General features: G+C 45.8%; 1 protein-coding gene across 1 annotated transcript; it reads right to left on the bottom strand.

The window, feature by feature from the left end:
* Positions 1-918: 918 nt before the first annotated feature.
* Pomc (proopiomelanocortin) lies at positions 919-7,240 on the bottom strand. Its single transcript, XM_008848603.2, has 3 exons — positions 7,162-7,240; positions 3,765-3,919; positions 919-1,685 (listed from the first exon to the last, which is right to left on the bottom strand). Exons 2-3 carry the CDS (start codon positions 3,894-3,896, stop codon positions 1,074-1,076), a joined length of 744 nt encoding a protein of 247 aa, XP_008846825.1. The 5' UTR covers positions 3,897-3,919; positions 7,162-7,240; the 3' UTR covers positions 919-1,073.
* Between the last annotated feature and the right edge of the window lie 7,067 nt (positions 7,241-14,307).

Genomic DNA, 14,307 nt, shown 5'->3' with positions numbered 1-14,307 from the left:
GTTTGTAGAAAGTGGAAGATTGTAGTGTAGTGGACACTCTTTTGGCTGGTGAGCTAAGGAATATGAGAGCAGCAAGCACTTTTTAAATATTAGTATGAACAATTTGCATGGGCAAGGAAACAACTGGAGACCAGTATGTTACTGCATTAGGACAGTGACAGTCTGATCTAGAACTGAGAATGAAGGCTGAGGTTGGGCATCTCAACAACAGAACTGGGGAGTGGGGGGACACAGCAGGGCAGGAAACAAGACTTCAAGCTTGAGCCTGAGGGCCTGAAGAAGGCAGCTGGGTACACTGGGTTAAAGCAGATGTGTGTCTCCATAGTGTGTACAGACGAGGGTAAGACCATGTGTTTGAATCTGTGAATAACTAAATTGGAACTACTAACAACTCTCACACCCCAGTTATGCTGCTTAATGATAAAAAATAATCACATCCACTTTCTCCCTTTATCCTTGCCATAGCCCTTACCCTAGGAAGGAGTAGATGAGACAACTGAATCTTGGAAAGGTTCAGGAACCTGCCTGGAGTCACAGATACGGAAGAACATAGCCAAAGCTTCCTGGGTGACAGCACAGACTCCACAGTCAGGAGTGAGGCCTCAGGGATGCCCACCTGGCTTGGATTTCTTGTAGTCACTTTTGTAACAATCCTATTTTTTTGACAAATCAGATAGCTGAGCAGTCATCCTAGAGTCCTGGACAGAGAACCACCCTGTGCTATCCAAACTATTTGCCCTCATAACCCATTTACTGAGGAAATGGGATGGAAGTATATTTTCGTTCCATTCTACCACTTGGTCATATGGAAATCTTTATGTTCCCCTTCCAATATGTGATGCTTTTGATGGTTGTGTAGTGTGAGTTTATTCACAAACTCTACATTCAAAGTCAGAGCCGGCTGTGAAATCTGAAAGGTTTTATTTCCTAACTAAAAGGCTGGAGGTTGGCGGCTACAGCTGCTCCCAGCGAGTGGCACGCCAGGTAGAGAGGTGGAAGGCAGGCAGGCGAGGCCAAGAGGCCTTAGGGCGAACTTCCCAGGGGAAGAGAAGCCCCTGGGCCCCGCTGCACCCTCACTGGCCCTTCTTGTGGGCATTCTTGATGATGGCGTTCTTGAAGAGCGTCACCAGGGGCGTCTGGCTCTTCTCGGAAGTCATGAAGCCCCCGTAGCGCTTGTCCTTGGGCGGGCTGCTCCAGCGGAAGTGCTCCATCCGATAGGGCCCGTCGTCCTTCTTCTCAGCATCGGGCTCCAGGCCGTGCTCCAGGCTGTACTGCTGGCCTTCGGGGCCGGGTGAAGCCTCGGGCTGCTCTCTCGCCAGCTCCCTCTTGAACTCCAGGGGGAAGGCCTCGGCCGACTCGTCCTCGGCGCCGTTGGGGTACACCTTCACTGGGCGCCGCTTCTTGCCCACCGGCTTGCCCCAGCGGAAGTGCTCCATGGAGTAGGAGCGCTTGCCCTCGCGTGGGCCCTGCACGCCCACGGCATCCAGGCCCTCGCCCGCCGCCACCTCCTCCTCGCGCTTCGCCGAGCCGCCTGCTCCACTGCTGTTTCGCTGGCCGAAGCGGTTCCAGCGGAAGTGGCCCATGACGTACTTCCGGGGATTCTCGGTCAGTCGCTGCTCCTCGCCGTTCCCCGGGAACACCGGGGTCTCAGCGGAGAGGTCAGGTTTGCAGGCCCGGATGCACTCCTGCGGGAGAGCCCGAGCACGTGAGCAGGGCTGGGCCCTGGCCGCACCCTTGGCCTCCCTGGAGCCACTTCGGGCCTCGAGGCCGTCCTGCCCAGCACATGGCTACACGGTCCTCCAGGCCCCAGGGACATGCTGTCCTATTACCGTGCATGTGTCTGATTTTGTCCCTGTGTAATTGTACCTGGCGACAGCAGCAAACACCCCACCCCATTCTCTTTTAAACTTGGTCTGTCTTCCCTTAGCTTTTATGAGCAGGATCTTGTGATTATATGTACTCAGAAAGGTAGGTGGTTATCATGTAATGATGAGTAAGTGTGGTTCAGTTCAAGTCCAGTAAGGACATAGGGCTAGAATTTAGTAGAGAATCTTTCCAGGTGAGGGATGTCTGGCTTCTAGGCCCTGAATTTTCAACCATGCCTCAATCTTACCCCAGATATGCAAATATGCTTCACGTTCTACCCCACCTCTGTACCTCTCCTTTGTTTCAAAACTTTCCTGCACACTGGATCTTTTGCTGTATGAGCTGATCTTTTATCAGGGAGATCAAGACAAAATGTTTCAGGAGAGATGGTTCAGTGGTTAGGAGCCATTGACTGTTCTTCCAGAGGACCCAAGTTTGGTTCCCAGTGCCCATAACCAACAGCTCACAACTGCCTGTAACTCCTGCTCCAGGGGGATCTGACCCCTCTGCTTCTACAGGCAGTGGCATGCACATACATGCACACATGCACATAATTTTTAAAAATAAAAATAAATCTTTAAAGACGTATTTTGTTTCCCCCTGCCACCTCATTCTGGCTAGAAGGAAGGGCAGGAAGCCAGAGGTATTTCCACAATAAATGCCACACTGGTGCCTCTGTTCACTGTCCCTGGAGAACTCAACTGTGGTACATAGGAAAATGACCCATAGGTTGCCTTTTTAGAGTTTCTTAAATCCATGGGAACTGCAGAGGAGAAGACAGAAAAATTCCATCCAGACTCTTTAGCTGAGGATTTTTCTACTTCAGGGATTTAGAATTATAAATCTGAGAATGTTAACAGTAGAAAATAAAAACAAAATAATTCAAGCTCCCCTCCCCTGGATAATGAAACAGGAGACTCAGAAAGGGAAAAAGACCTAAAGTCCCCCAGCTCATTAGTGTCAGAGGTGGGACTTGAACCCATGGACTCTCTGTGTTCAGCCCTCCCTCTCTGGTGAGATCTCAGTAGGAGAGGGTACACAGTGGGTGTCTCATATAAGAATCTTGGGTTTTTTCTGAGCTGGAACTCACAGAGTCCCCTAGGCTCTCTGTGTCTGTTGCATATTATATATGCAACTTTCTCTGTGTCTTGGAGAACGTCTCTCCCATAACCTAAACTCAGTTCTTTATTGATAAAATACAAAAGATGTAGTGATAGACTTTTCACTCTCACCTAGCAGGCACTGGGCACTTGGGTGCACACACATGTGCATGCACATGTCTTCCCTATGGTGACCTGGAAGGAGCTGCAACCCCACCCAAAGGGCCTTTATATGCTTCTGGAAAGACTGAAAAGGTACTTGGCAGAAAGCCTGTCCTCCAGAAACAGCATGAGACATTTGGCACCAATTACCGAAAAAAAAAAAAAAAAAAAAGGTCTTTCCTTCTCCCTCTGGAGATGTTTTGTATAACTACCTAGCTGGCTTTGTAACTGGAAATAAATAAAAAAGGATGAAATATGAAACAAAAATGGTAAAGTTTTGCTATTTAAAAAGGGATAATTTGGAGGTAAAAATGTTGGAGATATAGGATCAATGAAGAGAGCAATCCTGGTTAATAAGGCACTGTCTCTAAATAGTTTAAATGGTAGAGGTCTTCATAGGAGATCGGATGGGAAGTGAGGATAATCAAGCAGAAATTATGGTCCAGACCCTTCTCTGCAGCTGTTTCCTCCTCTGACTGGCCCTGTTCTGACCTTTTGGAAATGTTCTGCTCCTGCCCTGAGTTGCTCCAATCAATGGAAATGAATCTCCCCTTTCCCCCACCCCTTTCCTTGAAATTGTCCCAACCCTAGTTCCATCTGATGCCCAAACCAAGGTGATATCTGTGGCCCACATACCAGGAGGTTGCTTTCGGTGGTGAGGTCCTGACACTGGCTGCTCTCCAGGCACCAGCCCCGCACTTCCATGGAGGCCTGCAGCAGCAAGGCCAGAAGCAGAATCCCTGAGCGACTGTATGAGACTCTCTGCATCTTCCAGGTGGCAGGCTGAGGCTCTGCAGAGGCAAATAAGATTAGTAGGACCCCTGCAAGGAGCAGAACAATGTTGGCCAGTCACCAGGAAGGATTGCGAGCCAACACTAACAGTGCTCACTTGAGCAGCCCAGGGCTTTTTGAGGACAGGAGCGGTGCTCAGAAGATGGGCAATGTGCAAGGTGAAGTTGTAGGAGGGAGAAAGGAACAGGACTTGAGGCAACTAATGGGTAGTTTTCCCTTTATTTCCTGTTAAAGTCAGACCATTAAAAAATTGGAAATGAAGGCCATTTGGGGGATCACTTGGTCCAGCCCCTCATTTGAGAAGTAAGAAAGCTGAAGCCCAAGAGACACACTTTCACATTCATGATGAGGTAAAGGTAAGTTCTGCTTTCTCAAGCTTTCTCGGGTCACACTGTCTGGGTGAAGCTATACAGTTCAACACTCCAGATCTGAGGGGTAGGAGCAACTTGAAAAAGACAAAGGATTCTAAAATTCCTGCTCAGGATCCTATCATTCCCCTAAAAATTTCCATGAATATTAGGTTTGAATGCAGGCAAATAAGACTGGTCCAGTTAACCAAGATCTCAGGCAACCCAATTTGATATCCTGTAAAATAAGTCACCTAGGTGATTGCCATTTCCCAGACACTAGTGACTTTGGAGAGATTTGTTTTTAAAGTAAATCCAAATTCTCTTAAAACTACCTCATCTTCTAAACATATCAAATATTTTTGTTTCCTGGACCTCTCGGATGTGGTCTAAAATTTCTGGACTTGAAAAGATGTAGATGTTGTAAACAGAGGGATGGATGGACAGGAAGCCGGAAGGAAGCTGCCTCTGCTATGAAGAACCACTGAAGATACTGTTGGAGGATGCAGGAAGTACATTTGGGCAGATCCTGAGGTCAAGAGGTGAAGAGGTCAAGATGCAGCAAGGGAGCACTCATGATGCCCTGGTCTCCTGGTGCCCAACCCCTTTCCCAGCACTGCTTGCTCAGGCTGTTACATTTGTTCCTCTTCACCTAGAGGATCCCTGAAGTCATCCTATAATCAGCTCTCCACCAACCCTATAGTCATTCTGGATTTCTGAAGATCTCCACTTGCTCTTAGAAAGACATTTAAATTAGATTAGAAAATTAGTTCATGTTAAAGTGTGAATGACTTAAATGTCTGTCATTCCTAATGAACATTTGGGGTGTCATTTGGGATGCAGGTATAAAGAAGAATAAGATTGTTTGGGATGTTCTGTATGAATATAAATAAATAAATAAATAAATAAATAATAAATAAATAAATATGAATTTGCCTAAAAGAAATCTTGTTTGGGGAGGTATAGCCAAACCTGTTTTTAGGGAGGGAGGTTTTGGAAATTAAATTGTCTTTGGCCTTTATGGTCTACTTGAAGAAGTCACTCCCTTTTTTCTGATCCACTTGTGCAAGATTCTGCAAGAACTGGTTGTCAAGCCAGGCTGAGGGTTTTGAGGTGGGGGGGCGGTTCCAGAGCAACCATTAGAGGGCACTGGCAACCAGTATGCTGACCCAGAAACACCTCAGTCCACTGACAACCTTGCTACCCCATCCTAACCGGAGACCACTGCTGCTGTTGGAGCCTCCTGGTGCTCAGGTTCAGCAGCCAGCCTGAACTTGGCAGGAAGGCCAGTTATCAAAGCATTGTGGTCAACAGCACATTCAGCTCAAAAACTCCCCAGATGTTATAGAAGAAGCAGAAAAATGATAGATAATATAAAAATTGTATTAGAAGCTGGGGCTACAGGGAGACCCTGTCTCAAAAAGACCAAAAAAAATGTATTAGAGAAAAATAAGAACATGCAAGTCTGGTAGTCCTCTCAACTAAATTTCAGTTGTTCTCAAAGCTGGGAGATTGTGGTATGAGGTTCATTTTCTAAAGGGTCACAATCAAGATTTCAGACCTTTGAAAGTGTCCCCTCTCCTTACAGCTAACACTCCCACCCCTCACCTGCTCAGACCTCCTAGTTGGACAATTTCCTGAAAGCAGCTTGTTTTGTTCTTTCTTGTGTGTATTTCCCACAGTAAATAAATGTTGTCTTATTTGTGTCATTTTTGAAAAAGCAAAGTAGTGGGGAACTGTCAAGTGTTGGGTTTTTCATAAGTAGAGGGTGTAGTAATCCAATAATGAAAATCCCTGGAAAATATAACACTGCAATTTGTTCATTTTAATAGACCTACACCTATTACGATGTCATATACCGGGGGAAATTCTCTGAACTAAATCAAACACTATGCTTGTCGCTCTCAAAGTACACCCTGTCATGCCCCTCTGCAAAGATTTGAGGGATAAAGGTGGGGTTTTGTCCCTACACCGTTAGCTGACACACATGCATCAACTTTTATAATACTCAAAAGAAAAAATAGCCATAATCTGAGCATACCTCATAAACTGACAATACCAACATACTTTTATTTTACTTGATTCCTTGCAGCCATTCTGCAAAAACCTGTCTTCCCCTATTTAAATATGGAGGCTCTGGGGGGCATCTAAATGCTGAGGAGACTGTCCCGCCCTCGTTGGAAACTTCCTTTGCCTGAACGTGGGTCAATTCAAACCGCTGCACTATCCCGCAGTCCTTTTGAGGGCGTCCGATGCAGGGTGGTTCAGGACCTTGGACAGTTCCTGCTCTGCCACCTGTTTTTAACCCCAGCTGGATACTAGAGAAACTTTACTGCCCTGTCCTGTAATGACTCCAGAATCCGGTAACTAGCACAGCGCAGCCGCCGGGTCTGCTAAGGAGGACAGGGAAACGCGGGTTCCAGGGTTACAACAACAACAACAAAATCTGCACGGCAAGGTGCTTATTGTGACCCAGCCTTCCCTCCTGCTCCTCTTTCCAACGTGAATTAACCTTAGAACATATATTGTCTTCCTTTAAAGAAATGACCACATGTCCAAAAATATCAGGAAAACGAGGAGTCTGAAACGGAATCTCCCAAGATCTCCCCAGACAGTAGTTGGAATCTAAGGGGGTCCTAGCAGCCCAACGTCTTGGTTTCGCCATCTCCCGCCAAGACAGAAGATTCCTGGCACTGCCGAGGCCCCCTGCTCCCTAGCGTATCCCGTCCGGTCACCCATCCTCGGGACTCAACCCTTCCCCATCTCAGGAAGTTTGCAAAGAGCTCAGGTCTGCGACAAGCCAGAGGGGCCAGTCGGTATTACCGGCCCAGAGCACCTGCTGACCCGGGCAGGGCTCAGGTTAGGAGTGCTGCCCTGCGCTGCGACGCCCTTACCGGTGAGGAGAGGCAGCCCTCTGCGGACGAGGATATTCGGTGGCCTCTCTCAGTCACTTTTCTTCCCCTCTTTCTCCTCCTTTGCCGCTGTATGGTCCCTGTCGCCCTCCTCAGTCCTTTTATACCTGCATGGCTCTGCGGCTGAGCAAGTCTCCCGGCCCCGCAAAGGGGGGCCGCGGGCCGAGGGAGGGGGACCTGCCAGGTGGGGCTGAGCGCAGGGCAGAAGTGCTTGGGAAGGGCGGAAGCCGCATTAGCACTGTCCTGTTGAGGCGCACACCTGGCAGAGATGGTAAGGAAGAACTTAATTAAGGACGGTGTTGGGTCTCCACTTAGGATGGATAGGAGTCTTAGCATTCCGGTGTGAAGCAGGCATGGCGTGGCTCTGAGGTTGTTGAGATGAAGATGGAATTACCTGTGTGCCTGCATCTGCCTCTTTGGCATTTGGAGGTAAATATCACTGATAAAAGAGTGTGTCTGTTATGCCTCAGATTTCCCTAGGGTTTGAAAACTGTGACGTTCAGTGGAACCAAAATCTCTCTGTTCCACTTTGGAAAGGAAAACAACAGAAGCTGTCAGGAGTCACTCCTGGCATCCCAGGGCAGGCTACCTGTTAGGGGGTGTGCAGGTGAGTTGTACAAACTGCCTGGGCCTGCTCCCCAATGCTTCTCCAGGGCAGATGCCTTGTCCAGGGCAGGTGCCTTCCTCTGCCCAAACCCCAAAGAAAAAAACAAAAAGGTTCTGTTGATTGAGGCTATTAATCAGGAGGGTCAGTGCTCTGGGAAGAGCAATTGAAGCTCTTTGTTGTGGCCTCTGATTCCTTTCTGGGCAGTGAGCTAGCAGAGTGGTCTGGGGACTCTCAAACGGCCTTCACCATGTGGTCAGGCTCAGGCATTCTGGCTTGACCCTAAGTTCACAGACTAGGCCTGGAGAGAGACTGATCTAGAGAGGAGTCTGCCCCAATCTGCATAAAGAGGCAAAAACAACTTGTGAGGAGAGGTGTGGGTGGCAGGAAGTACTGAGACTAGATTAGACTTGAGTCTAGGTGTCTGTTGGTCTGCTATCTGAAGGGCCTTTGTCCCCAGTTACATGCTCTTTTGAACTCCAGGACTCTTTTGAGAACTCCAGGACTCTTTTGAGAACTCAGCTTTTCTGGTTGATAGCACTGACTTTGCATTCAGAAAGAGAGAACCAAGTTTCCTAACAATAAGCAAGGGTTTTGTCACTAGGCTTTGGCCATTCTGGAGGGTCATCACCAGCTCTCCATCTTGTGTCCTGGGTCCTTGCCCACTCCCCAACATTCACACTATATGAGCACTACTTTCTCAGGCTACCGCTTGTCCCAATGTTCCAGAACCAAGTTGAGCATCCTTCCTCCCTCCTACTGTCAGGAACTGACCCACATTAAGATCTATGTCTCCACCAGCACCTGTTCTCTTAAGTCCCTTTTTGGCGGTTCTTCCTACCAGGGTTCTGAGATATGAACTTCCTTGCTCTGTACAGAACTGCATTCCTGTCTCTTCTGTACATGTAGCTTGTACTGTTTTGACTATTTTCACTCCTGTCTTCCGTTCTCTCCATTTACCTCTGCCCCTACCACCATCAGGCTTGTGAACTCTTTTCAATCAGATGGCCATTTTGTTTTATTTTTCTTTGCATTATTTTTGTAATGTTAGGAGACTACTGGTATTGGCATAAAAGTCAAACAAAGCCGGGCATGGCGGTGCACGCCTTTAATCCCAGCACTCGGGAGGCAGAGGCAGGCGATCTCTGTGAGTTCGAGGCCAGCCTGGTCTACATAGTGAGTTCCAGGCCAGCTGGGGCTACAGGGAGACCTTGTCTCAAAAAGACAAAAAAAAAAAAAAAAAAAAAAAAAAAAGTCAAACCAGAAAAAAAAAATGTTTGAGTTGGTCCTGCTTCCTCCATCAGCTGGGTTCTTAACATATACAGAACTCACTTTAGCCAATGTGAACTGAAAAGTCATTGAAATACATTAGGAAATACTGGGCAGATTTCAGGATCAGTATGTAAAAACAGGCAGGGGAAACGAGTGGCTAGGATCATGGTCAAAATCAGACAGACCACTGGATCCACTGAATGAAGAAAAATAGACCAGAACCAGGGGAAAGAGGCCACAGGTGCTCTGTCAGCATGACAGGCATTAATATGAGTGTCACTTCTGTGCTACAGTGGGAAATTCATGCTCTCACTACACCTGATGCCTCCAGGAAGACATCACCACTGCCACTGAATCCTCATACCTCTCATTCATCTTTGAAAGCCCAGAGCAGATGCCTCTGAAAGACCCAAACAATACAACTTCCCTCTTTTATTCTAGTAATGTTGCAAATTCTTATTATATTGTTGATTGATTTTTGAACATTGAACTTACTGTGCTTTCATAGATGAAGTTCAATTTTATTATTATGTGTGTCCCTTATATTGCTTACATTTAAATTAAGACTTTTACATCTATTTTCATGAAACTGACCTCTAAATTTTCCTTTTTTCAGAATTCTTGTCAAATTTTGGTATCAGAATTATGCTGCTATGGGGCTGGAGAGATGGTTCACTGGTTAAAAAACTTGCTGCTGTTACAGAGGACCCAGGTTTCATTCCCAGCATCCGTATGGCAGTTCATAATCTTCTGTAACTCCAGTTCCAGGAGATCCACTGCATGCATGTGGTCTACTTACATACATGCAGGCAAAAGCACTCATACACATAAAATAAACTTTAGATTATGCTGTCATAGAACAGGTTGGAACTCCCCTTCCTCCTATTATAATTCTGCCAAAGAATGGATGGAAGTGGCATGATCTCCCATGAATGTTGAGGATAGTTCATCTGTGGTCCCTCTAGGCTTTTATGGTGTTTTGTTTGTTTGTTGAACAGTTTTTTTAATGTTTATTTTTATGTGTATGTGTGTGCACCCATGTCCTGCAATGCCCACAGAGGACAGAAAAGGCTGTTGGATCCCCTGGAACTGGAGTTACAGACAGTTGTTAGCTGTCATGTGGGTACTGGGATTCAAACCCAGGTCCTCTACAAGAACAGCCAGTGTGTTGAACAGTTCTTAACTACAGCTTTAATTGCTTAAATACTGCTATTCCCATTGTTTATCTTCTTGTGTCAATTTTAGTAATATGTGATTTTTCCAGGAATTCCTCCATTTCATCTAAATTCTTTAACTTTGGATTAAAATAACTTATTATATCTTCCTTTTCTGTTTTGTTTGTTTGAGTAGGGTTGCTTTTTAACTTTTGTGGTACAGGGTTTGAACCCAGGGTGTTACACATGCTAGGTACTCTACCACTGAGCTACAGTCCCAGGCCAATTATAGTTTCTTTTTTTTTCTTTATTCACTGTTGTTTACTTTTTTCTTTTCTTTTTTTGAGACATAGTCTCACTATGTAACCCTGGTTGACCTGGAGCTCGATAATATAGACCAAGCTGGCCTCTGCTTCCCGTGCTGGGATTAAAGGCATGCACCACCAGAGCTGGCTTCTTATCTTCCTAGCCTCTGTGGAATCTGTGGTCAAGCTGTGGAATCTATGGTCAAGCTTCATGTCTGTATTAGTAATTTATGTTCCTTTTTTCCCTTGAGAACTTATAAATTTTATCAGTTTTTACAGTGGTCAACTTTGCTATTATTAATTCTATTGAATGTATGCTTTTCTGTATTTTTGAAATTTCTACTGTTAGTATTGCCTTCCATATTCTATGGGTTTAGTTAGCTATCCTTTTCTACTCAACTTGGATACTGAGAAACTGATTTTACTTATACCACAAATATTCAACCTTTTTTTTGCATATGTGGCTATGGCCATAAATTTCATTCTAAGTATGACTTTTGTCTTTTGCTACCATTTAGTTCAAAATATCTCATTTTCATCTTTGACCTATGGTTAGCTTCTAAACACTGGGGATTTTTTGGTTATGTTTAGAATTTTTTTTTTTTTGCTTAATTTCTCTGTAGACAGAGTATGCTCTGTTTGATTTCAATCCCGAAGAAATGTTCATAGCTTAATGGGTGAACATGTGGCTCATTTTGATCAATGTTCCATGTGTGTTCCAAAAGGATATATATCCTGCAGTTGCTCAGACGTTCTATGCTCTCTATGCCTGAACCTGTTCTGACTATTTGTCGCCTTACTCTATTAGTGAGAGAAGTATGCTTTTAAAAATCTCCCCTTTGGGAGCTAGAGAAATGACTCAGCAGTCAAGAGCACTGGCTGGTCTTTCAGAGGATCCAGGTTTGGTTCAAGCACCCACATAACAGCTAACAACTGTTTGTAACTCCAGTTCCTGGGGATGTGATGCCCTCTTCTGACCTCCATGGGCATTGTACAACATGGGTGCACTTACATACATGCAGGCAGTACACTCATACACATAAAAATAAAAGTAATAAAATATTTAAAAAATCTCCCCTTCTGTGGATTTATCTATTTTTCCCTTTGGTCCTAGAATAAAAACAAAACAATTCTTTTTTTAATATTTTATTTATTATTTTTATTTTATGCTTGTATTGCCTGCTTGTAGGTAAGTGCACCCATGTCATGCAGTTTCCATGGAGGGCAGAAGAGGCTGTCGGATCCCCTGAAACTGGAGTTGCAGACAGTTGTCCGCTGCCATGTTGGTGCTGGGATTCGAACCCAGGTCTTCTGCAAGAACAGTAGTGTTCTTAACCACTGAGCCATTTCTCCAGGCCCAACAAAACAATTCTTTCTATAAACCCAATAGTGGATGGAGGTCAGTGGTGACGGGTAATGAAGGACCAAGGGTAAAGATAATCAACGGCAGGCACGATGATGGCAATCCTAGAATCCCAGCACCTGGGAAGTTGAAGCAGGAAGATCAAGAGTTCCATGCCAGTCTGACCTATGTAACAAGACCCTGTCTAAAAAAAAAAGGAAAGGTTAGAACATGTGCACTGAGGGGAATAATCCAGAAGGGGAGACTTGATGCTGATGAGGGTAGGGAAAAAAAAAAAGTACTCCAAGTCTTAAACAGATCAAAGATGGAATCCAGAGAAAGAATCTGATCCTTGAACACTGGTTGGCCTTTCTCTGCCATTACAGGGTTAAGGAGGAGGAAGAAGAAGAGGAAGAGGAGAACAAAGAGAAGGAGAAGAATGAAGTGGTGGAGGAGGAGGCACAAGATACAAGTAAGGAGGCTGGAGAGATGACTCCGTGGTTAAGAGCACTGGCTCTTCTTACAGAAGACCTGGGTTCAAATCCTGGTACCCACATGGTGACTAACAACCATCTATAATGCCAGTTCCAGGGGATCCGAGGTCCTCTTCTGTCCTGCATGGGCACTGCATGACACAGGTGCACTTACATACATGCAGCCAATACACTCATACACATAAAATAAAAATAAATACATTTTTAGGGGCTGGAGAGATGGCTCAGAGGTTAAGAGCACTGATTGCTCTTGCAGAGGCCCCGGGTTCAACTCCCAGCACCCACATGGTGGCTATGAACCATCCTTAACTCCAGTTCCAGTGGAATCCAACACCCTATCCTGACCTCCGTGGTATTGCGCGACACTGGTGCACTCACATACATGCAGGCAATAACACTCATACACATAAAATGAAAATAATAAATCAAAATAATTTAAAAAATACATTTTTAAAAGATACAAGTAGGTGATTTCTTCAGCACCATAGCTGTAGGATGGCTGAACTTCTCATGCCTAGGCCCAGGCCTCCCAAGCATTTCTCTGAGAGAAAGCCAGGTGTAGACCAAGTTGCCTTTTATGAGATGACCTTGGGAGTTGCAAAGTAGGTCTTCTGCCCTGTTACTGGTTGAGATGGTCACATAGTCCCACCCAGCTGCAAGAGAAAGAATATAGATCCCAAGTCTCTAGGAGGGCATATCAGTGCCATGAAAGAAGAGCAGTGAGATGGACTTTAACTCTTTTGGAAAACATAATCCTTCCACCTTAAATGCAAAAGATATTCATCTGGACTGGAGAGATGGTTCAGTGGTTACAGCAAGCACTATTATTCTTCTAGATGACTTGAGTTAGGTTCTCAGAACCTAAATCAGGCAGCTCACAACCACCCATAACTCCAGCTCCAGGATATCTGGCACCCTCTGGCCTCTGTAGGCATTACATCCACTATGTACATATACCTACACACAGACACACATATATACACATAATTAAAAATTAAATATTGCCAGGCATGGTGGCGCACGCCTGTAGTCCCAGCACTTGGGAGGCAGGGGCAGGTGAATCTCAGTGAGTTCAAGCCCAGCCTGGTCTACATAGTGAGTTCCAGGACAGCTGGGGCTACAGGGAGACCCTGTCTCAAAAAGACTAAAAAATATTAAATATTAAAAAGACACCCATTGACTCCCTCCAGTTCCTTACTTATCACTCCTTATGGGATCAGCTTGAGTACCAGAACTCCTCATAAAAAGTTTTGCTGGGGCAGGGTGGGGGGTGCCTCAGGGACAGGGCATTGAATACACTTCTGAAACTAGAGACCCATAAAATTGAAGAGACAGGTTTCCTTTTCCCCACACCCCACATAACAATCATGACACAGACAAGGAATAACACACAGAGCCCCTCCTGCTTGGAAAGGGGGAAACAGGAGACACATGGGAGTTAATAGAAATGCTGGGACATAGCCTGGCCCATGTTCCAGCACCTTCCGGATGCAGTTCTGCTGCTTGGCATGACTCCTTCCCCCCAGCCTGGGCTCCAGGTCCTTCTTTCTGTTATCTTTCCTTTCCCTTAACAGCTTGAACTGACAGCTGATGACCACTTGCTTGCCGCCACTAGTGTTTCAGAAGTTCAAAGCCTTCTTTGCCTGTTTGTTCTCCTGGTCAACCTCTGCCTGTCATGGGGACTCAGTGAGACAGAGCACAGAAAGTTCTCAGCAGGTCCTGGTCCCTAGCTAGCCCAGGAGGGGCTTCTGACTGAGTGGGTCCTCTTGTGAGTCTTACATGTGAGCTCCTGGGTGAGTGATGCTCTGCACCTGGCTACAGTCATGCCAGGTGGCTGTGGGCAGAGCTGGAGCTGCTTTCGTCATCCCAGCTTTTCACTCTTTTAAGGGTTTAATTGAAAAAGAGATGTCACCAGGGTGTGAGTGAGTTACAAAGGCAGGTGCAGAGGTGACCTCCT

This window comes from Nannospalax galili, unplaced genomic scaffold (genome assembly GCF_000622305.1).
Source record: "Nannospalax galili isolate Female #2095 unplaced genomic scaffold, S.galili_v1.0 scaffold1191, whole genome shotgun sequence".
Taxonomy (NCBI): Eukaryota; Metazoa; Chordata; class Mammalia; order Rodentia; family Spalacidae; genus Nannospalax; species Nannospalax galili.
This window is presented reverse-complemented; position numbering and strand designations above follow the sequence as displayed.